This window comes from Haliotis rufescens, unplaced genomic scaffold, assembly GCF_023055435.1.
Source record: "Haliotis rufescens isolate VD_foot unplaced genomic scaffold, xgHalRufe1.0.p SCAF_8, whole genome shotgun sequence".
NCBI lineage: Eukaryota > Metazoa > Mollusca > Gastropoda > Lepetellida > Haliotidae > Haliotis > Haliotis rufescens.
This window is the reverse complement of record NW_025964372.1, coordinates 16,002,966-16,029,336: the sequence shown is the minus strand read 5'-3', so window position 1 is coordinate 16,029,336 and position 26,371 is coordinate 16,002,966. Positions and strand designations below refer to the sequence as shown.

Genomic DNA, 26,371 nt, shown 5'->3' with positions numbered 1-26,371 from the left:
AATCCCGGTTCACCCCGATTATATTTCTAGGTTTGTCAGCACCATACCCGTGCTCGTGGGTTTCACCGAAATGGTAAACGTCTGAGACCTGCATCACTTCGGACTTTCCTCCCACATGAAGCTGACACGCCGTGATATAACTGGAACACTGTTAAAAGCGGCGTTAAACCCAACACACTCACTCACTCTTATATGGAAAGCAGATGTAGGCTAAATAAAAAGAAAGTTAACATGGTTACGTTACATTCAGAGTATTCTGTGTATAGTTCGAGGATGAACCGACTATTGGGAATCGGGTGTATCTACTGTGTGAGTGTGTGTCCGGGGCAGTTGCTCGTGCTATCAACCACCGGTTTGTCTTGCCCAGACTCGATTAACTAGATTGCGCCATGATATGATTTAAATTGAGATGACTGGGGTTTAAAACACCAATCTATCCCTCACTATGGGAGTGAGTGAGTATATTTTTACGCCTCTTTAGGCAATATTCCAGCAATATCGCGGCGGGGGACACCAGAAATGGGCTTCACACATTGTACCAATGTCGGGAATCGAACCCGGGTCTTCGGCGTGACGAGCGAACGCTTTAACCATTAGGCTACCTGACCACCCCTGTGCCCATTTGGGGAATCGGGGAACCTGGGTCTTCAGCATGACGAGCGAACGCTTTAACCTCTAGGCAACCCCGCCTATGCGATTGTCATAAGACGCGAGTATATTACACCATACCTAGCGTGACATTCATAGCATACATTTGTACCACCAGGGGCATACTGAGCAGGTCACGTGATCACATGTGTCAAAACGTATGCGCAACTACTTCATTTTTGTCATCACGTCAAACAACTGTCTGTAATTTCAGGCCTTAGCTGTAGTTGTTTCACGTCACTTTTTCCAAAAGTGTGCAGGAAATAAATGAAATACTTTGTTTAATCTATTTTATTGCAGCATATATGATATTATGTAAACGTAAAGAAAATTGTCGGAATCTGTTATCATTATTATTATTTTTACTTACATGTCAGATAAGATAAAAAAAATAAAAATAAATACAAACAAAATCAATGTGATATAAATGGGAACTTTTGATATCGCTAAAAAAAGTACTTCACTCCGAAGATGTATTTTTGCTCATTCACTGACAGTAGTCGTGGCAACAAATGCAATTGAAGCGTACACCTATACCTCAGTGTACATTGCGTATTGTCAGGCAATCACAATACCGGATGTTTCAAACCGACGTCATGATCAGGTACCCGTGATACAATGTCCAAAATGACGACCGGCAAGGGTTTCATGGTGGCATCAGACACGTTTAAACTTCTGAACCATGGACTTTCCTTTGCTTTCCGATGTCTGAAAAGAAGTAATTAAGTTTTGAAATATTAAAAAACAATTCTTACTTATCCTGTTTTATACGTATAAGTAGACTAGTGTATAACCAGGAGTGGAACCCAACGCTTCGTTAAACAAAGGATCTTAGCGCTGAGACTATAAAAAAACGGGACCATATCATTGGGGCAGGAGCACGATAGGATGGCACAGGAACTACATGTTGTAACAGTTGTTCAATCTCATTAAAATCAGATCTTAGTTCTCGCTATCGCTAAACAAAGATCTGAGGACATCCCATTACGGGTCACGTCAGACCGACCTTTCGCGAACTTGGACCGACCAATGGAATGACCAATCAGAAGGCAGCTTTCTCGTGCTTTACGGCACAAATTTCAAATTGGCGACTACGCTTCGAAACATATTTTGACAAATTCTCGATTACAAATTTGAAACCTGAACAAAAAACGTTCTGGAATGGCTATTCGATGGTCTAGATTGTAAGGATTCAGTCGTTCAACCCATAACTGTCGTTCGGAATACTCTATGTTAAAGTTTTCGAGATTGCATGATTAGAAATCACATTCCGACTGTCACTTTTATAACCTGGTAAGAGACGCACTGATTGGTCGGATGAAAGGTCGTTCTGACGTGACCCTTAATGGGGTGTCTTCAGATCTTCAGAACTAAGGTCTGATTTTCATGAGATTGCATTTATACTAACTGACCAGTGTCATTGAATCTCCTTCCACAGTCCTGACCGAGGTCCACTGTCCAGTCCCACAGGCATGTTCCTCTTGGCATCCACTTCCGTCCCATCTAAACGTGCTCTGTAACAAAGTGTCCCTTTAGAAACTCATGTCCTGGTTTGGGATCTCTTACATGTTAGAACCGTCTCCCTGGTGTAGTGGATAGAACGTAGCCCGGAGAGCGGTAGGTCGGTGGTTCGATCCTCAGGCCGAGTCTTTAACCAAACGACATTAAACTATAGCACTTACTTCTACCCTGCATAGAGGTATTACGAAACCAAAGCAGATCCCCGTAATCAGGAATATAAAATTGTGAAGTTTGAGTGGTTGTGTTTCCCAATATCCTACCGAATTTGATTGTCGTGCTTCATAAAAAAGCGTACACTTTCTTTCGAATGAAAGGATGACAAAATATTAACTATCTTTGATCGCCCAACATTCAAGGAAATTCTAACCCAAACCAAACATTCGTGACCTCTCGCCACAAATAGATGTTTTGCAATATGGCTGCCGTGTCGGCCATATTGAAAATCGGAATCGAACGTCTTCGACATACTGGTGGTGACTAGCATGAACTGAGGCTCAAGAGAACACTAACCCAATCATAGCATTCGTAACCACTTGCATCATTCCGAAAAAAAATGAAATCTCACAGTGAGGTGTTGTTACCCTGTCTGGCGCTCGGCATTAAGGGGCTAAAACAAGGACTGGTCGGCTCGCAGTCAGTATACTGTGTCTGAGTGGGGTATTCATGTTAAACTGCGGCATGGTATCTCATGGTATGGCGACCGGCAACGAATGCATGCGCCCAAGCCGATCCATACATACCTTCTTTTATCGTCATTCCACAGAGTACCTCGTCCTCAAACTCTGCCTCCGGGGTCCATGAGAAGGTCAAGGACCTATTCGGACCCCTTCCCCACCGTCTTTACCTACCAGCTGTCACCGTCTTTTGTACTTTTGTTTTATTGTGTATGTTTGTATCTCAATGTTCATGGGGCTCTACTGGCCCGGTAGGTGTATCCCTTAGGACCTTGCATAGTTGGTCCGAATATCTCAGTTCGCTCTTCTTATGCTTCGTGGTTTGTCAACACCATATATGTGCTTTTGGATTTCAACAAAGTGGAAACAAGGCCCACATTTATAATATCTCGAAAATCCTGTATTGGTTCCCACTGCCAACTAAACTTATACCAAATATATTTTCATTTTGATAAATAGTTGTTCTGCAATATGCCGTATCAGCCATAATGAATAATACATATTGGAATTGAAACCCATGGGTAAGTTTCATAACAGTTGCCATAAGATTACTTGGCTTTCAGTCAGGTCACACACACACACACACACACACACACACACACACACACACACACGCGCGCACGCACACGCACACACACACACACACACACACAGACGCACCTTACACTAAAACACACACGCGCGCGCGAGCGCACACACACACACAGGATCTCTCTCTCTCTCCCTCACACTAAAACACACACACACACGCGCGCGCACACACACGTACACACGCACACAGGCTCTCTCTCTCTCTCCCTCACACTTAAACACACACACACATGCGCGCGCGCGCGCACACACACACACACGCACACTCACACACACCACTCACGCACACACACACAGGCTCTCTCTCTCTCACTCACACTAAAACACACACACACACACACCTGATTGGTACAGAGAAGCGCAGTTGGTGACAAAGTTCATATATACGTACCTTCATCTTCATGCCATCGAGTCCCTCGTACTCAAACTCCACCCCCGGCGTCCACGAGTACACCTTAGGTTCGTTGGACCCCACTGTCTCCACCTTTGCCGTCCAGCTGTCGCCGTGTTTCGTGTACTCCACCACGTATACCAAATTCTTCAACGCCTCACGGGCTTGCTCAGGAACTCCTGAAAGAAGGTTACAACTTACGTTAACCTAAACCTGGAGACAACTGGTTGGTTGTTGGTTAAAGGAGTACTCATCTGTATGAAAGCAACCTTTATATAGTTGAGCCAGACAAACCAGTGATTGATATTATGAACGACGTCCCACGTTGTCTGGTTATGATGACACGCAATCAACCAAGTCCTCGATCTCAACCACCCGATCCATTTGCAATGTTGATGTGTCTAGATGTATGTGTTGTTTTGGCTGTAATTACACAGTTTGTTTGTTTGCTCGCCGTTTAACGAGCAATAAAACTTAGAAATATTCCTGCTGGCGGTCTTTAAATAATCGAATCTGGACTAGACAATCAAGTGATTAATATAATGAGCATCCGTCCACGCAATTGGGATACGCCGACATGCATCAACCAAGTCAGCGAGCCTGACCACCCGATCCCGTTAGTCGCCTTTTATGGCAAGCATGAGTTGCTGAAGACCTATTCTAACCCGGATTTTCCCGGGGCGTGGTGGCATGAACTTGCTTTGTGAGCCCAAAGAAAAACAACGCTGATTAATAAATACAGAAACCACAAGTAAGACGGGCATTTTATGTCAGTCTCGGTAGATTCTGGCATAGCTGACTCCCGCCTTGACATACAAGGAGTAAATATGTGTTCATATTACATGTGTTGGCTACTTAGGGAATGACCTGTGAAGATCCGGGATAGAATAGGTCGCGAACGCTTTAACCACTAGGCTTACCGACCTCCCCTATTTTCAAAAGCAAGAGACATTTATGTGATGGACGGGGGTGTGTGTGTGGGGGGGGGGGGGGGGGGGGGGGGGGGGGGTGTGGTGTGTTTAATTTCCCGTAAACGGAAAAGGAGCGTGCTGCTTTAATGCAAGATTGTACACACAAGTACATGTAACAGCTGTTGAATGCTTAGTTATTTTTTTATAGAATGAAAATCATGAATAAAATTATATGACGATACTCGAGAAGTCTATGGCAAAACATTTGGTTGTGCCTAACCTATGAGGATATCAAAGTAACCGGATGTACAAATACTTCCGATTAGGATACCAAACGTCGGATACATGTGGCATGCTATTCGTTACTAACGCTCGTCCCGTTCACTTGGCTGGAGATATGAGACAGTCGTGTTTACAGTGGCAATCGACGAATAACAGTCGTGCATATACATGTATGCCCACACCATAGACAGCGATGTGAAAACAAGAGCGACAGTGCTGTGCACGTCTACATGGGTGACAGTAAAACACCTGATAATGACCTGTGACTGTATATCTGTGTTAGATGTACCGACCAAACAGCCGTGGTCACAATGCTAAGAGTAATACTTATTTACCAGTAGCTTGTGAACATATTGTACGTTGTTAGTTTTATAGAATGTTCATAAATATAATGATCTAGTCAGTGTGCCACATCTGCTCGTAGACTGATTACTTCTCCCAACTCTTTATAAACCTCTAACGATGTCACTGTTATAAATATAGGTTCGACTTTTCTCGGGTAAACCCGTAAAATTTATTGCATTGTTGTTTGTTGTTTAACGCCGCACTCAGCAATATTCCAGCTATATGACGGCGGTCTGGAAATAATCGAGTCTGGACCAGACAATCCACTGATTGACATGAGCATCGATCCACGCAATTGGGATGCGATGACATGCATCAACCAAGTCAGCGAGGCCGACTACCCGATCCTGTTAGTCGCCTCTTACGACAAGCATGGTCGCCATTTACGGCAAGCATGGGTTGCCGAAGACCTATTCTACCCTGGATCTTCACGGGTCTAAACCCGTAAAGGAGTTATTCCCTCAGAATGCCCGGATAAGCGGCCATTCCAGCTTCAGTATGCCCGGGTAAGCAGCCATTCCAGCTTCAGTATGCTCCTTCGGCCCTCCCCTATTTCCCGCTACCCCCTTCCGTTCCCACAGAAACAACCTTCCGCCCAGTCTCACAAATCGCCAACGTCAAAAACATTATCTGGTGTCCAATCGGGGAAACGAAGAAGATAATTGTATATAAATCCCAGATGTTCTGCCAGTTCCAGTCGTCGTCCCAGGATCTTCCCTTCATTCAGTCGTTTTAACTTCCAGCTTGGTGTGGTTATTTCCCCACACCGGACCTGGCTCCTTATCATACAGTCACACTCAGCTGAAATCAAACCACACAAAATACTGGCTGGTGACGTTCAGACTATACCGTACTTCCTCGTTTAAAATGTCGACCCTGTCATGACTTACATCTATAAATGAGAACATCTGTCTCTGTTGGCCTTTATCCCCTTTCCAGAAAACTCTTAACACAAGATGTGGAATTATTTACTGATAGAGTGAATGTGGTTTTTTTGTTGTCGACTTTAGCAAATTTACAGTGAGGCGACACAGCGGCGGTCATCACATATTGTTATTGTTTAATCGAAACCTGATTTTCAAAGTGGTTGGTTGGTTGGTTGGTTTGTTGTTTAACGCCGCACTCAGCAATATTCCAGCTATATGACGGCGGTCTGTAAATAATCGAGTCTGGACCAGACAATCCAGTGATTAATATCATGAGCATCGATCCACGCAATTGGGATCGATGACATGCATCAACCAAGTCAGCGAGCCTGACCACCCGATCCCATTAGTCTCCTTTTACGACAAGCATAGTCAACTTTTACCGCAAGTATGGGTTGCTGAAGACCTGTTCTACCCCGGATCTTCACGGGTCGATTTTCAAAGTGACGAGCAGTGCAACGCTTTAGCAGTTCAGGCTGAATAGTCAGAGGCAGACATATCTTATTTCTATCTGAGATCATGAGACCTACAGTAAAATGTATTAATTTTTCATTTGTATTAAGCTTAAGTTACAATGTACATAACAATATATACATGTATGCAAACGAATGAAATATATTGTTGCCGATTTATATATATCAACATCATAACAAGTTATACCATGAATGAGAAGTGACCGGTGAAGATCCGGGGTAGAATAGGTCTTCAGCAACCCATGTTTGCCGTAAAAGGCGACTAAGCCTTTTAGGAGGCGACTGACGGGATCGGGTGGTCAGGCTCTCTGACTTGATTGACGCATTGTATCCCAATTGCGTTGATGGATGCTCATGATGTCAGTCACTTAATTATCTAGTCGTGACTCAATTATTTACAGACTGCCGTCATATACCTGGAATATTGCTGAGTGCGGAGTTAAACAAACAAACAAAAAGTGAATGAGAAGTTAGAGATGGTATTGTGTCCACAGGACGATGGGCTCAGTTGGGGTCAGACTGAAATAATGAAACTCCCTTTATTCCTTCAGAAGGTAACAATTGTCAATCAGCATTGCGTATGCCCACCACGGGAATCAATGGGTGGCCCAACTCGACGATAAGAAAGAAGATGTGATACGTCTGATCACAAGAAATGGGATTTAACACCATTCTTCTCAGAGGGCCTGTGCTAAACTGATCCCTTTATAAGGGCGACCTCGCCATGCCCTAATTTGGATGACCTCGCCACATCTATTGGATGTAAGGGCCTTGTGTTATCTTGGTTGAAATATGCTCTGTCCTGTTCTGTTCCCAGAACGGTATTACAACAGGGTAGAGAGACGCTGCCCGGTGATCTGTCGTGACTTGCCTAAATATGCTGAATTGACAGGACTAATAATGCCACATTGCAGGACAAATGATGCCGCATTTACAGGCCTAATGATGCCGCATTTACAGGCCTAATGATGTTGCATTTACAGGGCGACAGATACTGTCACCTTCAAGCAGTTAGACATCTTGAATGCAACAACGTTTTCCTTGCCGGAATTTGACAAAAATTCTTCCATCTGTCAGGAAAGGTTTGAACCTGCTCTCTCCTTAGAACATGACGCTTTGCCAGTTTCTGTGCTACCAACGTCATGCATTTGTTGTTTCGTTAATCTTAGCATGCTACTGTCCAACGGTTTGAATGTAAATTAACAGTAAATTGTTCTTTTTATACCCATATCTTTGAAGGTTGTAGTGCAGCCAAAGGTTCACTTCAAACTCAAGTTCCATTGGGGGGCACGGGTGGCCCAGTCGTCTAAGGCGCCGCGATTCGCTGTGCAGAGTTGCGTCCCTTGGGCACGCCAGAAACCTATGATTGTGGGTTCGAATCCCGGTTCGCCCAAATTATGTTTCTAGGTTTGTCAGCACCATACCCGTGCTCGTGGGTTTCACCGAAGTGATAAACGTCTGGGACCTGCATCACTTCGGGCTTTCCTCCCACATTAAGCTGACACGCCGTGATATAACTGGAATACTGTTAAAAGCGGCGTTAAACCCAACTCACTCACTCACTCACTCACTCACTCACTCACTCACTCACTCACTCACTCACTCACTCACTCACTCAAGTTCCATTGATCTGGGTACGGTAGCACGTTCATTACTCAGGAAATTGTTTTGGATGTGTTTTCCGGCGATTTATTCGCAAACATTTTGTAACACTGTTCGGGGTTTAGACCCAAGGTGTCGAAATTTCAGTTTGGCAACGTTTCTTTTTCAGTTTAAATGTTATGCTATTTATGTCCATCATCCAAAATCTCAGTAATTGAAAAGTACATTCCTCGAGTAACTGGGCTTTTGGTACACATGGTCTTTTATTATATAAAAATACTTTATAGTACTGCTATTTGTTTTAAAGTCATCTACATCTGTACTGTTTTAACAGTAAGAAAATCTTCACATTATTTCAATATGTTGAATTTGAAATCTCAGCTCTCTTTTATGAAGAAAAAAAATCTCAGCTCTCTTTCATGAGGAAACAAAATCTCAGCCTCTGAAAAAGAAGAAACAAACAACATACTCTACACCCCAAAACACGCGCCCCTCTGAATGTGGTAAATAATTAGTTAAGCTTTATTTAGGTTTAACTCGGTAAGCACAACGCAGCCGATCTTTCCTCAGGTCACGACCCGCACGTGCTTCTGCTACCGCGAGGGCGCTGCACCTCACCCATGACGCTCAGTCTTCACCCTGCAGGCAAAAAAGTAAGGCCCCCAACCCTCCCAGGGCGTGTTAGTTTTAATTACTTTTAATTTAATTATGGTTTCCTGTTTTACATTTTAGTAAGGGAGGTATTTTTACATTGTTTTAACACATAAAGAATTTATTGCCAATTAAATATTGACCTATTACACGGTTGTTCGTCTTTTCTTGATCAGAGTTAAATAAAATGGTCCACCTTTACCGTGAACACCCTAAGATTTGCATAACGTCAGCACTCACTGGGCAATGGCAATCGAAAAACAGGAATTCAGGTGTTAATGTTAACCCGTGCGTGGCACAGCGGTTCTGTTAGGTAAAACATATCCATCTAATAAAGCAGTCTTACCTATAGTCTGTCTTACAGACCCTGATACAAATATATATCAAATACAGCCCATGCAAGTCTATAATGTTTGGCAAGTCTAGATCACTGCAGTATCTGAAAATGAAGAGAGTCACTGGGCTCCTTTTTATTATATTTTTTATTAAGATAACTAAACAACTGTTTTTTATGTATGATATGTTCATTTCAGAGACTAGATTTTAGTCTATCTTACCTATAGCATCGGTGAATTCCTCAAAACCTGTTGTTTCTTCAGGGAGAATTTTCCAACTTCCTTGATACAGGTCCATGACTGAAGCCGCACGAGACGATACAGTTCACAGTAATTGATTATTCTACTGTACAGGAGATACCGCGAGTTGTCGCGAGGTTGCGAGTTGGGTCTGGTAAGACTTGAAACTGAATGTCTGCCGATATTGGCGGTCGGGATTTATATAATACAGTCTGTCCGGGTTGAGAGGCACAAGGCACGGGTTGTCTCGTCACTCTAGATGGGACTGGAGATGGAAATAGCATCCGGATTAATTAAGCTCCCGGTTGTGATGTTTTACTAAGGGCACGTCATCGGTTTGCCGTGATGAGAACATGTTGCGAGTCTTGTTACTCATAAAAAATATTTCCCAGAACTGTTTACTCAGCTCTTGAATCTGTTTCCGAGAAAACAGAATTTCCTGAATCAGTTGTTCGAGGAATACGCCGAGAGCCTTATCAGTGTGCGAGCTCAGGCTATGTTACCGCTTATAGATGAAAACCAAGCCTCGCTTTCACACAGGTTATAAATAGATTCAATGCTAAAGGCCCCATAGTGACGTCACAGCCCCTGTCACAGGAAGTGAAAAATCCTGGGCTCTACACCTACCTCATATAAACCTTTTATTACAAATCCTATATGTACATGTAATGTTTTCATATATTTCCCATTTCCACATATGTCAATTTACCAAAATAATACCTAAATATAACCCATCCATGCACTGTAGAGGCTGTGAGAACATGTTTATTGAAGTCACGTGACCTCAAAATATTCTCTCACAGGGTAGAAGTCATTCACAAAAATATGGGTTCCATCTATCTTAAAGGGAGGAGGGGCCAATTCCTATGTTTCCTGCAATCACTGATCACTAAGCTTACTATATCCAACTTAAAACAGGAGGAGCTACAAATGTAAACATGTTTTTAATTGGATAAAAGACAGTCCCCAGTTTCCCCCTCGAAGTGACCAAGAAGTCCCACACAGAGCGGCCAGAAACATAAATAAATCTGGCATCTTACTGATAGCATCACATTCTAGTGACAGATATGTTACTTTAGGGCAGTTTAACACCGTTTGTTTAAATTTGAGTTGACTGATATGTCATTGAGGGACTAATTTGTGTGTCAGGGGTCTAAACTGATGGTTTACAGGTTGTGGTGTTTGACATTTGGTTCTTTCTGTCTTAAGCTGTCTGGACATAGTTTGTCAGTGTTATCACACTGAACAGACATTTGCGCTTAAATAAATCAGAACTTAAATCTCAAATATGTATTGGTTTGTTAGTTTTAATTAGGGAAAGTAACCCTTCACACCACCGGAAGTTGTCAAGATTTTAGTCACGTGACCTCTATCAGTAAAATGATTGGCTCAAACCTATCGTCTGCTGTAGCAGTATACTTCTTTTACTGTTGTGGTGGACGATTACTTTTGGATTATACCTTGGCTATTGCATTTTTATGCTCGGTCATGGCTAAATTGTGTGTTTCAACTGTTATTTTCTTGGAACTCACTTGGAATACCAGTCTCTTACTAACTATTTATCATGATGCGACTTCCAAGTGACACCACTGGAGATTTGTCAAGAAAGGTATGAACATATTGGAATTCTGGCACCTCTATAACTAATGAATTTTCAAGTGGAAAATATCAAGAGTACATTTATACCAATAAGGCTTGTGTATGCATTAATATTATATAGAAGTTTAAACGCTAGTAGAATTTTGCATCTTGTGAATATATGTGCATTTATGCCATCCAACAAGTCAGAAAAAATAGAAACAAAAGAAAAAATAATGGCATTCCTCCTGAGAAAAATGTAAGACATCGTAACATAATGGTAGCCAATGTCGTCCTTGTCAGGTATGCATACAGTTGGGACAATTTAAAAAAAGATGATCCTCATCATGAAATGAATAAACCTTATTATCCAGGTGAAAAGCATTAATATCCAGTGAATATATTTTGTAACATGGAAAGCTAATAAAAGTACAAAAAAGTTGTTTCAGTAGAAACCTCTATTTAAAAACTCCAGTTGACAGAGACTATAGAGTGAATATGTCATCTGCTAGCAAATTGTATTTACTGTTTGTAGGTCGCACTTGAGAACGAGGCTTGGTTTTTACGGGAAAAGATATCAATTACAAAATTGAGGCTAAGCTCGCACACTGTATCATATGTCAGTTTTCTTTCGTGCGATGTTGCTATGGAAAGAGGTGAGATGAGGTGAAATGCTGTTTAACGTCGCGTCCAAGATTACTGCACTTATATAGCGACGTGCATGTACGTGTGTGTGTTTGTGTGGCTGCTTATACTAGTCCGGACTGATGCCGATTAATAGTGCTAGCTCACTGAGATACCATGCCGCAGTTTAACATGAATACCCCACTCGGACACAGTAGACTGACTCCGAGCTGACCAGTCCTTGTTTTAGCCCCTTAATGCCGAGCACCAGACAGGCCTAGGGTAACAACAAGTACCATCTATTAACGTCTTTTGGTATGACGCGGCCGGGGATCGAACCCCGGACCTTCCGCTCTCCGGGCGGACGCTCTACCACTAGACCACGGAGGCGGTCCGCTATGGAAAGAAGATGTAGACCCAAACAAAGGTTACATGATTACATTACATTCAGAGTTTTCTGTGTATATTTCGATGCAGCATGAGCCGACTACTGGGTATCTGGTGTATGATGTGTTTGAGTACATGTATGTGTCATTGTATCCCGACTACTGGGTATCTGGTGTATGATGTGTTTGAGTACATGTATGTGTCCTTGTATCCCGACTACTGGGTATCTGGTGTATGATGTGTTTGAGTACATGTATGTGTCCTTGTATCCCGACTACTGGGTATCTGGTGTATGATGTGTTTGAGTACCCTCAATGTGGGAGTGAGTGAGAAAGTTTTGCGCATCTAATCTTTTAGCAATATACCAGCCGCGGCGACACCAGCTTCACACATTGTGCCCATGTGGCGAAATGGAGAACCCGGGTCTTCAGCATGACGAGCGAACACCTTAACCACGCCACCACCCCTCCCCCTCCGCCCTCCATATGTATATTTGACAATGAAATATTTCACCTGTAAACATATATCAATAAAAACGAAACTTCTCTATTATGAAAAGCTGTTTGTTCAGAAACTCCCCGCACTGTATCTGGCCCTCGTTGAAGTGATAACAAACGTCCACAAAACTCGAATTTTAAGCCACATGGCTGCTATAGGCTATATCTTATATATTTGCATTGTAAAAGCGCAAAGGTATATATATTCAAATATCATGATACATAATTTAATTAATTTCAAAATTCAAAATGTTTTTAGTGTTGTTAAAAAATGTTGCTAAAACAACATCGCTGTAAACACTCAGTAAACGTGGTGCACGCGAACCGCGGTATGTCTCCGTCAACACAAATCTAACGCGCGCACACTTGGGTATTAATTTCAGTAAACACGTCTAATGCAGGCACCTCGCTGTATATATAAGAAAACACAGATCTGACTCACGTACACCCTTAGTCAGTAAACACAGATTTCACAGAATAGGTCTTCATCAACCTATCCATGAAAATATTGATCTATTCCAATTGCCTCAGATATGATGCAAGCGGGTAAATACACGTCATCTGGAAACAATCATTTCCTTACCAGTATCCGTTTGTAAAGATTTGCGTCCCTTATCGGTACCAGGATACGCTGATCGTTGGTTCGAATCTAAGATTCGGATCCTTGGTCTACCGGAACCATGATAACTATGCTCTACCTTGAATGATGACAGAACTGTTCGTTCGTGTGACTTTTATCGTTGCTTGCTTAATAATAACACAAGATTTTCAGGTACAATCTCATACTTTATTCAATTCCACCGTTTTATTTGCGACACAATGAAATAGCTGTTGAACGTATTAGGTACACGGGTCGGTACATCGTGTTTATGATACTGCATACTGAATGAAAAAGTACACTACAATTTGTAACATAAGATTGCTTCCCTAGAAAACAACGTAATGATAATGTAAGTTCCTGTCTCGGTAATACTCCAAACTGTTACATTTGGACAAATTATAAGGTCCTGGTTTGAAACAAGTTCAAATAAAATCGATTCCATTTACATCATACATTACTTGTACCACATGTATATCGACATTTTGATTCGAACATTCAAAACCAGTGATAGTGAACAAAAGGAAAACCTATTATCGCTTGTGAATGGTAATAGAAAATTTTTATCGGGATTGTCGCAAACCAACACTTCAGAAAACTATGAAAAACATATGAATCAATACTTTAACCGAAAGATAAATGGTTTTAAAATAATCGTATTCTACATTGTCACAATAATATTAATTCTTACATGTTTTCAATAATTTATTAATTGAATTTAGTGGATCGAACACAGGATTGATGATTATACACGAATGCACAACCCAACATTCATGATCAAATCAAATACGATTGTCTCCCTTTTATGTCTTCAGCGTGAACAGGGCGAACATCTGCGAGGCGAGTTATATTACATCATAACAAGCGTGACATACAGAGAATACATTTGTACCACCAGGGGGCATATTGAGCAGGTCACGTGATTACATCCGTCCATAGTAATGCGCTGCTAATTTATTTATGCCGTCACGTTAAACAGATGTCTTTTATTTCAGTACTTAGTTGTTTCACGTCACTAACAATGAAACGTTTTTTCTAATCTATTTGGTTTCAGTATATATATTAATGTAAATGACAAGAACATTGTCGGAACCTATTATCATTATTTTCATTTTTAATTTCATGAAAGATTAAACATAAATATGAAAAAGGTCAACGTGATATAAATATGAACTTTTGAGATCGCTCATAAAATGTATTGCACTCAGGAGATGTATCTTTTGCTCATTCACTGACAGTAGCCATGACAACAATTGCATATGAAGCGTACACCTATACCGCATTGCGCATGCGCATTGCGTATGTTTCAAACTGACGTCAGGTACCCATGATACCATGTCCAAAATGGCGACCGGCAAGGGTTTCATGGTCGCATCAGACACGTTTAAACTTCTGAACCATGGACTTTCCTTTGCTTTCCGATGTCTGAAAAGAAGTAATTGAGTTTTGAAACATTAAAAATAAAAGCATATCCTGTTTTATACGTAAAGTTAGTGTATAACCAACTATGGACCCATACTTGGTTACACACCACACATATAATCTATCTCTCAACAATGAAGGACTAAGTGGATTGTTAACAGCACATGCAGCCATATTCATGCTATGTATCAAGGGGCCCGTAAACAATCGAGTCTTAGACAGACCAGCAAAGCAGATCAAGCATCCACACCATAGGGGCACGATGACACCCAATCAACTGACGTCACAAGGGATGACGACCTATAAGTTTGAGTCATCTCATAGGTAACTGGGAACCAATTCTAAGGTCAATGTTTAGTTTGTTTGTTTGTTGTTTAACGCCGCACTAAGCAATATTCCTGCTACATGATGTCTGTATAAATAATCTAGTCTGGACCAGACAATCTAGTAATTGACATCATGGACATTAATCCACGCAATTGGGATACGATGACATGCATCAACCAACTCAGCGAGTCTGACCACCCGATCCCGTTGGTCGCCCCTTACGAAAAGCACAGTCGCCTTTTACGGCAAGCATGGGTTGCTGACTATTCTACCCCGGATCTTCATGAGTCCGGTCTATGTTTTAACAGAGCTTGATTTTATTTCCAAGCTATGTTCATCATCAGAGCTCTCATTCACACGGCAATCATAGCGCTACAAAGCACTGGCAAATAGAGACGCGGTCGGCCCAGTGAGGTGAGGTGAAATTGGGTTTAACGTCGCGTCCAAGATTATTGCACTTATATAGCGACGTGCATGCACGTGTTTGCGTGGCTGCTTGTACTAGTCCGGACTGATGCCGATTTATAGTGCTAGCTCACTGAGATACCATGCCGCAGTTTAACATGAATACCCCACTCAGACACAGTATACTGACTCCGAGCCGACCCGTCCTCGTTTTAGCCCCTTAATGCCGAGCGCCAGACAGGGTAACAACAAGTACCAACTTTTAACGTCTTTTGGTATGACGCGGCCGGGGATCGAACCCCGACCTTCCGCTCTCCGGGCGGACGCTCTACCACAAGACCAAGGAGGCGGCTGCGGTCCGCCCAGTGGACTTAAGATGGTAATTTGCTGAGTTGCGTACCTTTCCTCGTGCCAAGAACCCCTGACCGCGCGTTAATTAGGTCACGTATGTTACGGCTGTCGTAGTGCTAAGATTGCTCTGGTGATTTACAGGAATACACTACACAAAACAACATTCATGGTCAAGTCAAACGCGATTGCCTCCCTTTTATGTCTTCAGCGCTAAGAGGGCGGATATATAAGACGCGAGTTATATTACAGATATTACGCCATACCAAGCGTGACATTCATAGCATACACCTGTGAATGGTAATAGAAAAATGGTACGGCTGTCGTAGTGCTAAGATTGCTCTCTTTAAAGAAGTAAGTTATGTTTAGTGTGTTACGAAAGTCGTAGTGCTGAAGCTGCTTTCTTTAAAGGGCAAGAGGCTTCGTTCAACAATGCGATGTTATCGCTAAGACTATAGTAAGTACGGGACCATATCATTGGGCAGGAGCACTCATTGAATCATTCCAAGTAACTGACCAGTGTCATTGAATCTCCTTCCACAGTCCTGACCGAGGTCCACTTTCCGGTCACAGAGGCGTGTTCCTCTTGGCAAGCACTTCCGTCCCATCTGATCGTGCTCTGTAACAAAGTTTTCCATTTAGAAACTCATGTCCTGGTATGTGATCTCTTACATGTTAGAACCGTCTCCCTGGTGTAGTGGATAGAACGTAGCCCGGAGAGCGGTAGGTCGGTGGTTCGATCCTCAGGCCGAGTCATTAACCAAACGACATTAAAATATAGTACTTACTTCTACCCTGACTGGTGGGATTATGGGACTCAAACAGATATTTTATTCGGGTAAAGAAAAGTTTTAGTGCTTGTGTTTCCTAAAATTCTACCGAATTTGAATGCCGTGGTTCAGAAAAGCGAAAGTTTCTTTCGAATGAAAGGATGACGACATATTAACTATTTTTGATCGCCCCATGATTCAAGGAAATGCTAACCCAATCCAAAGGTTCGTGACTTCTGGCCACAAATACATGTTTTGCAATATGGCTGCCGTACATAGATACTAAAGTGGAAACATGGTCCAAATTTATAATATCTCGAAAATCATGAATTGGGTCCCACTGGTAACTAAACCCAAGGAATAATTCCATTTTGAAGACATGTGGCTGAGTAATGGTCATCAATAGTTGTTCTGTAGTATGGCTGCCATATTAACAATTTTGAAACACCCAAGATTCAAGGAATTACTGAGCCAACACACACAATCGTGACCTCTGGCCACAAAAAGATTTTTACAATATGGCTGCCGTATCAGCCATAATGAATTTCGAAATCGAACCTCGAAGTTTCATGAAAGTCGCCAAAAAAACGGGCCACGGCATAAGCTTTCAGTCAGGTCACACACACACACACACACACACACACACACACACACACACACACACACACACACACACACACACCGGATTGTTACAGAGAATCTCGGTTGGTGACGAATGCATGGCCCCTAGCAGATAAACACGTACCTTCATCTTCATGCCATCGAGTCCCTCGTACTCAAACTCCACCCCCGGCGTCCACGAGTACTCCTTAGGCTCGTTGGACCCCACTACCTCCACCTTTGCCGTCCAGCTGTCGCCATCTTTCGTGTACTCCACCACGTATGCCACTTTCCTGAACGCCTCACGGTTTTGCACAGTAACCCCTGAAAGAAGGGTACAACGTTAACACCAACAGGGATACAACTGGGTGTTTGTATGTTGGATAACTCCGAATACAGCTATATGAAGGCAACCTGTGTATAGTCGAGTCAGACAAGGCAGTTATTGATATTATGATGACACTCGAGTAACCAAGACCCCAAGCCTTAACCACCTAATCCGTATGCAGTGTTGATGTATCGAGATGTTTGTGTTGTTTTGGCTGGAACAAGGTAGAACTTGCTTTGTGAGCTCATAGAAAAAACAACGCTGATTATTAAAGACAGAAACCACAAGTAATACGGACCTTTCATTTTCGTAATAAACTCAGCAGAGTCTGGAATAGCTTACTCCCGCTGTGAGCGTGTAGAGCGAGTTTGTTAGGCGTATAATTTGTCTGTTACATTTTTTGCCGTTTCGCAAGTGGTACTTGCCCAATGATCCAGACAAGTGGTACTTGCCAAAGGACGCAGACAAGTGGTACACACCCAAGTATCCATTTATGTGGTACTTGCCCAATGGCGCAGACAAGTGGTACTTGCCCAAAGACCCAGAGAAGTGGTACACGCCCAAGGACCCAGACAAATGGTACATTCCCAAGGACTCAGACAATAGGTACATGCCCAATGACCCAGACAAGTGGTACATACCCAATGGCCCAGACAAGTGGTACATACCCAATGGCCCAGACAAGTGGTACATGCCCAAATGACCCAGACAAGCGGTACGTGCCCTTTGACCCAGACAAGCGGTACGTGCCCAATGACCCTGACAAGTGGTACACGCCCAATGACCCAGACAATTGGCACATGCCCAATGACCCAGACATGTGGTACATGCCCAAATGACCAAGAAAAGGGGAAGATGCCCTTTGACCCAGACAAGCGGTACACGCCCAATGACCCAGACAAGTGGTACATACCCAATGACCCAGACAAGTGGCACATGCCCAATGACCCAGACAAGTGGTACATACCCAATGACCCAGACAAGTGGTACATGCCCAATGACCCAGACAAGTGGTACATATACCCAATGACCCAGACAAGTGGTACATATCCAATGGCCCAGACAAGTGGTACATGCCCAATGACCCAGACAAGTGGCACATGCCCAATGACCCAGACAAGTGGTACATACCCAATTACCCAGACAAGTGGTACATACCCAATGGCCCAGACAAGCGGTACATGCCCAATGACCCAGACAAGTGGCACATGCCCAATGACCCAGACAAGTGGTAGATACCCAATGACCCAGACAAGTGGTACATACCCAATGGCCCAGACAAGTGGCACATGCCCAATGACCCAGACAAGTGGTACATACCCAATGACCCAGACAAGTGGCACATGCCCTTTGACCCAGATAAGCGGTACATACCAAATGACCCAGACAAGTGGTACACGCCCAATGCTTGTAAATATTTCCACAAAGATATTTTATAGCTTTACCAGTACTCGAAGGAGATGACGGCTTTGTTCCTATGTGAATTATATGTATTTTTTTATATTCCTATGAAATTTCACAAAAGAATACTAACTAAAAAATAGAGAATGTTCACTTTTCTCATCATGACAACGCCCCGTGGTTTAATATACTGCAGGGTAAAGGTATACACCCACGTTTGACGGTGGCTGAATGTGCAATAAACAAGCCATGGTTTATTCGATGGTTATGTATGAGACACGGGTATCATATTGGACCTTAAGTTTGCAGTGTTTCAGAGACTGTTTTCATCCCAGTAAGGTTTTGGTCACTTTTGTATTTTTTTGGTCAAATCCAGATTTCAAGTTTATACTTTATCTTACCTGGCAGTTTATATATTAATGTATATGTTACCTGGAGCATCTGGTTGACGTGTTAGGGGGGGTTCTTGGATGACTAGACTGTAACCTTCGTTTAGCATACCTGGAGATGAGGGTTAGAATTGGTCTTCAGGTACCTGTGTATGAGGCAACTAATGGGATCGGGTGGTCAGGCTCGCTGACTTGGTTGACGCATGTTATCGTATCCCAACGGCTCGTGATATCAGTCACTGGTGTCTCCTTGATATACTAATAGTACGTATGTGTTCTTATAACACATTATTACATGTGTTGGCTAATTAGGGAACAGAGCATTTCAATATGGTTCTTGATGTATTATCTGTCGAAACACGGCATGAAAACCCTAATGCTTTGAAACTAAAACGAGATAAACGAGTAGCCATTTTCAAGTCACTTCAGGAATGTTTTGCCGTAAGAACTTTCTTAATGCATGTCAGATAAAAGAAAAACGTATCTTATACCTCTGATGTAAATTCAAGTTCATTCAGGTCTCAATACACACGACATATTTTTTAATATATTTGGCTAGCGTATTTTCCTCGAATCGCTGGAAATAACGGTATTTGCTTCTCAAACAGTTCTGTCATGAAAGACACCGTTATATTTGAAACACACCGTTATCATACTACGTCTATTTGAAACACACCGTTATCAAAGTAAAAAGTGTATCTGTTATACTTGTTTTCTACTTCACTTATAAGAAAAAACGTAAACTTTAAGTAAGTTATTTATGTTAAAAATATCTCGTTCGATTTCTGGAGGTTCGAACCAAATATATTTTTAATTTTTGCGTAATATAGTTCGCGTTCTTATTGGTTATATATAGTCTGTATAATTGAATGAAATTTCAATAATGATTGTGAAAGCGTCTTATTCCAACTATAATTATATCAAGGGACCGGATATCCAAACACTTGCGGTTAGGATACCAAAGGTCGTAGTTATGTGGCATGCTATTGCTCACACTCGTTCCATTCACGTTGCTGGAGAGATCAGACAGTTGTGTTTACAGTAGCAGTGACAGTGATGCATACATGTCCATTTTTTATAAAAGCAAGTCTAGCCAGCTCTAGCCAGCTCTTTTACACAGTCATGTCATTTTTGGGAGATAGGATGGCTCTGAAAATGTTTATTCCATGAAATCTGTATCGTGAAAAGTACCGTATTTGTTTTTATATTAGAGGAGAGAAATGTATTTTGTAATACGATTTCACGGCTATATGTGAGTCGACATAGACAGCGATGTGTATATAAAAGCGACAGTGATGTATATAAATAAGTGACAGTAAAACACTTGAAAATAAACTGGGGGCACGGGTGGCCCAGGTGTCTAGGGCGCCGCGATTCGCTGTGCAGAGTTGCGTCTCTTTGGCACGCCAGAAACCTATGATTGTGGGTTCGAATCCTGGTTCGCCACGATTATGTTTCTAGGTTTGTCAGCACCATACCCGTGCTCGTGGGTTTCACCTAAGTGGTAAACGTCTGAGACCTGCATCACTTCGGGCTTTCCTCCCACATTAAGCTGACACGCCGTGATATAACTGTAATACTGTTTAAAGCGGCGTTAAACACAACTCACTCACTGAAAATAAACTGTGACTGTACATTAATGTCAGACGCACCAACCAACACAACCTGGATCACAATGCTAAGAATAATAATTATTTACCAGTAGCCTGTGAACATTTTGTATATTTGTTTGTTCTATAGAATGTGAATTAATAACATAAGTGTGGTATCTGCTCGAAGCTCGCAGACGGACTGTTCCCGCTCCCTCCTTCCGTCTCACAGAAACCATCTTCCGCCCGGTCTCACAAATCGCCAACCTCAAAAACATTATCTGGTGTCCAATCGGGGAGACGCAAGACGATATATTATTTTAACCTCCTCAGCAATGTCTACATCCTATATGCTCTACCAATTGCAGTCCTCGTTCAGGATGCTCCCTTCACCCAACCTCCAGCATGGCGTGGTATTTTCCGACACCTGACCTGGTTTCAAAGCTGACCCCTCTTTATGATACAACCAACCGCAGGCGAACACAAACAATGCTATATTCCTGCCGCACACCACAACCAATTCACAATAACGAGAAGTGGGCCATTGGGATCGGCGTGCTGAACAGCGTTTAATCGAGTTGAAATGTATCTCTCTGACATATGAGTTGGGACAAACACTGAGTCACTGTGTCCTCTGCGGAATGTTAGCAGACCATACATCGATTGGTGTTGATTCCATGGAAACCTGCGGGAATACGGGCTGGTTACTTTCTGGCTATACCGTACTTCCTCGTTTAATAACCCTGTTATAACTTATAAACGACAACACCATTCTCTTTTGGTCACGTAAAAGACTTCAACTCTTAACACGGGATGTGGACTTTTTGACTGATTGGGTGAATGTTGTTTTTTCTCTCGCTAACTTCAGCCAATGTACATCGAGGCGAGCGAGGGATGCTTGACACAGTGATGGGTTTCACATATTGTTGTCACGTTGGAATCGAACCCGGATTTTCGGCGTGACGAGCTATGCAACGCTTCAGCGACTGCACCTTTTCTCGACAATTGGAACAGTTCATGTTGAAAAAACAGCGGTTTATCTTATCTAAATCTGAGTCCATAAGACCCACAATAAAGTGTCTTTCATATCTATTGAGCTTAAGTTACACTGTGCATAGCAATTGATCTCACCCCACTCAGCAATATTCCAGCTTTATGACGGCGGTTTGTAAAAATCGAGTCTGGACCACACAATCCAGTGATTGACATCATAAACATCGATCTACGCATTTGGGAAAAGATGACAAGCATCAACCAAGTCATCGAGCCTGACCAGCCGATCCCGTTAGTCGACTCTTACGACAAGCATAGTCGCCTCTTACGGAAAGCATTGGCTGCTGAAGACCTATTCTAACCCGGATCTTTACGGATCGAAGTTACAAGACACATGTAAACTAATTTGCATCTATCATACATGTCTCATAGGCTGAGGTGATGAATATGTAGTAATACGATGAAAGTATCTGACATGTCGTCATACCTTGTGGGAAACAACATTATATTTGATTCCTATATAAGTTACATTAAATGAATTAATGATGTTCATGCTTTTAATAACCTGCATCTCTTACGCAAAATATTCGGTAGACAATATTGGGTGCACATTTTACACATTTGCAAAGTTTGTTTCTTTGAGGCTACTTCTAACATAGCCGAACATGACAGCATAACGATTTTGCCAAATATGGCGATAAACATCAAAATAAGCAGAAAATAGTGCCGTGGCATTGTAGCTCACCTGGATACGTAGTCAAAAGTATAAAATGTAAAATAAAATATAGCGGCACCTAAATTCTGAGGACTTAAAACCAAGACTAAAATATAATAATTTGAATCAAATATAGATAAAAGATAGAAATATAGAGAAATATAAAGGTTCATCTCACTCGGCCAAATATGTCTTTTGACATAATTTAAGATCACGGACAAAACGAGGTCAAAATTACATTTCATATATATTGCAAAAACGGAACGTGTGTTCAAACTTATGACCAAAATAAAGGCTTTTCAATATGACTGACAAGGATCTATCTCAACATAATAAAACATTATATATTCTGTATAATTATATAATAACCGACCACCCAAAAGCACGGCAGGATTCTAAAGGTTTGCTTTAGTTCTATTGCCAACACGTGTAAAATGTGCTCGTAGGGTCTTCTCTGCCGTGACATGGACAAACGTTTGACAGTGAGGCTAACAAGTCTTCTGTTAAAGTGTCTAGTTAATCTCGTCGGGAGAGTTCCACATATGTGTCTGATGCTGCTGTGCGATGTCTCTAATCACAAACCAACGTAAAAAATCGTCCATATCCGAAAATGTTTACTAATTTTAACATTTGAATGATCCTCAGTTATCCTAAGGTAATCAAGACAGGCTGTGAGGTTTAGAGCCTTTGAGGAACGCCAATTTAGGTTTGAGTGATTCCAAAGTCTAAAGAAAAATAATAGAAATGGACCCGTCGACTTATTTTGTTGAAGAAGTGATCACGAACAAAATATATTTTCTGTGGCCTTAAGCTTTAAATAAATACATCCTTAAAACGACATTGATGTTTTGACTTTTTCAGAATGGGAGATATTTGCAATTGGGAAAGTGGCAAGTCGTTCCATGTAGAGGTATGCAGCAATTAAGAACGTAGAACGAGGGCACGGGGCTTGACCTAGAGTCAGTCAGTCTGTGGCCCCGGGAAAGATCTTAAGCAGGTCGTTTATTCACGTAAGGTGTACGCCCTATGGTTCGTATAACGTCAGCACTCCTTGGGCAATGGCAATCGAAAAACAGGAATCCAAGGGTTAATGTACGCGCGGGGCATAGCGGTTTTGTTAGGTAAATCATATTCATCTAATAAAACAGTCTTACCTATAGCATCGGTGAATTCATCAAATCCTGTTGTTTCTTCGGGGAGCAGTTCCCATTTTCCTTGATACAGATCCATGCCTGAAGTTACACGGAGACGATGCTGTTACACAGTAATAGGCTCTTCTACTGAGATTCCGCAGGTTGTCGCGAGGTTGCGAGTTGGGTCTGGAAAGACTTGAAACTGAATGTCTGCCGGTATTGGCGGTCGGGGTTTATATAATACAGTCTGTCCGGGTTGAGAGGCACGAGGTTTGTTGTCTCGTCACTCTAGATGGGACTGGCGAAGGAATTAGCATTAGGATTAATTAAGCTTCCGGTTGTCATGTGTTACTAAGGGCACATAATCGGTTTGCCGTGATGAGATCATGCTGCGTGTCTTGTTACTCATAAAAATTATTCCCCAGAACTGTTTGCTAAGCTCATGAATCCGTTTCCGAGAAACAGAATTTTCTGAATCATTTGTTCGAGGGATACACCGAAAACGTAATCGTATGTCAGTTTTCTTCGTGCGATGTTGCTGTAACCCCTCACTTACGAGGGTCCACGTGTCACACTGCTGTCGTTGTATGACCGTGGGTCAGCAGGTTGTCAATAAAAGTGACAATGGATTAGGACCAAGCAATATCTGGACAGGATGTCCATCGAGCGTGAATAAAGGTCGAAAACAGCACTTCACGGAAGATTTTTTAAAGTAAGTGAGTGAGTTGTGTTTTACGCCGCTTTTGTCAATATTCCAGCAATATCACAACGGGGTATACAAGAAATGGGATTCACACATTTAAGCCATGTTGGAAATCGAAGCATTTCCTTTGGCATAAAGAACACGTCCAGAAAGAGAACTGTTTAAATATTGTTATGAAATATGATATTCTTTAGAATTCAATTGATTTTGATATTAAGCAACAATCTTGGCAGCGTTACATTTGTATGAGCAGTTGGGGTACTAGTATATATGGGGTTGTGTGTTTTCTGAGTCGTCAGCGCTTACATGTCCTACCCGCTCTACCGCATATACTATCATTCCCAGCATCTCAATATCGGTGTTTCTATGCAATATCGCTTCGCATTCTCTATACCTCCTGGGGTTGCTTTTTGGTAAAACTACACTATTTCCTGGGTCCATTCGCGCGGTGGTAATGTCACCACGGCGCTGCCATACTATACAACACGATGACTTGGATTGTTTTCCATAGTTCTAATTACTAATATTTTTCATGTGCTTCTACCACTGCGAACTGTGTGCAAACAAAATTGTTATATAACAGGATACGTTAATAAGGTCATTCGTGCTGAATCATGATGTGCTTTAAGAGACATTGTTATAAGCTTGACCTTTTCCCTTCATGAGTCATGTATAAATAATGTAATCATCAGACATATTTATCAACAATTAGCAATAACAAGCAATAATGTATGTATGTATGTATGTATGTATGTATGTATGTATGTATGTATGTATGTATGTATGTATGTATGTATGTATGTATGTATGTGATCACTTAAGAGGAAAATAGGGTAACTGGTATCAAATCCCAGTTTATAGCTTCTAATTTTGGGTGACTGGTAATTCTACCATCACATACTGATTTAGCGGCAACCGTTGCCCTACGAATACTGCACAATCATGCAAATCTATTATTGCGTATCATGTCTTGTACAACAGACAATGTTTTATATATATTCATAATAAAGAAGCTGACATCGATAAATTCGCTTTCTTGTGTGTATCCCTTTTAAATGCTATTCAAAGACTTAACAAATCTCCCCAGTAGGTTCTGTAAAAAACTTCCAACATCCAGCTTCTGAATCTGATCTTGAAGATGGGACATTGGGCTTGTCTCCTAAAACTCCATCCAACGGGGTCTCGGCCAGCACTGTCAGGAATCCTTATTAAAAATAGTTTCGTTCAAGTAACTACCAGTATTATATATATGACTCAGGCGGCACTCACGAACTTTACGCAGCAGTTCAAATTGTTTCCGTTTGCTTTTGTCTTCAAATCAGAGTGGGGTAATATCTGTTATGATGACTTTTTTCTGTCATAATAACACAGAATAAATTGTCTTAAAAAATGGACGTCGTGTTCTACGAACACTATGTGGCGGAATCTGGCGTTACACGGTTTACAGTGAATTCACGCAATATCTCCACATTGCGTCCTGCCGGACCCGTGTAGATCCGGTGAAGAATAGGTCTTCAGAGGCCCATGCTTGCTGTAAAAGGCGAGCGGGATGAGTGGTCAGACTCGATGACTTGGTCGATGCATGTCATCGTATCCCAATTGCGTAGGTCGATGCTCATGATATCAATCACTGGATTGTGTGGTCCAGACTCGCTTATTTACAGACCGCCATCACATAGCAGGAATATTGCTGAGTGCGGCGTCAAACAACAATCAAACAAACATCATTGCTGCCGCGTAGCGGAATAAGACGAGTGGACCCGAGTGGGAAACGGGAAAAAAATGTTACTTCACTAAGAAAATGAATGAATAAACCGTATGAACCGAATGAATGAATAAATCGTATGGAGGAATGACGTAAAGGAAAGGGAAACATGTCTGCCATTGTCGTAAATACGTATAACATCTGGCATACCACATCTGACTGTCTGTCCGCTCCTCGCACTCATTCTCCTCCTCCGCAGCACGTGCAAC

General features: G+C 42.0%; 1 protein-coding gene across 4 annotated transcripts; it reads right to left on the bottom strand.

Moving 5' to 3' along the window:
• Positions 1 to 956: 956 nt before the first annotated feature.
• On the bottom strand, positions 957 to 24,083 carry LOC124144850 (fatty acid-binding protein-like). Of its 4 annotated transcripts, none has more exons than XM_046514455.2 (4): positions 9,573 to 10,042; positions 3,826 to 4,004; positions 2,061 to 2,162; positions 957 to 1,356 (listed from the first exon to the last, which is right to left on the bottom strand). In XM_046514455.2, the coding sequence occupies exons 1-4, from the start codon at positions 9,646 to 9,648 to the stop codon at positions 1,306 to 1,308; spliced, it is 408 nt and encodes a 135-aa protein (XP_046370411.2). In that variant the 5' UTR covers positions 9,649 to 10,042; the 3' UTR covers positions 957 to 1,305. The 4 variants fall into 4 exon arrangements, with proteins under 4 accessions (XP_046370411.2, XP_048245267.1, XP_048245268.1 ...); XM_048389310.1 differs by lacking the exon at positions 9,573 to 10,042 and adding an exon at positions 23,716 to 24,081 and having other exon boundaries at positions 970 to 1,356; XM_046514349.2 differs by lacking the exons at positions 957 to 1,356; positions 2,061 to 2,162; positions 3,826 to 4,004; positions 9,573 to 10,042 and adding exons at positions 13,450 to 14,699; positions 16,294 to 16,395; positions 17,292 to 17,470; positions 23,716 to 24,004.
• Between the last annotated feature and the right edge of the window lie 2,288 nt (positions 24,084 to 26,371).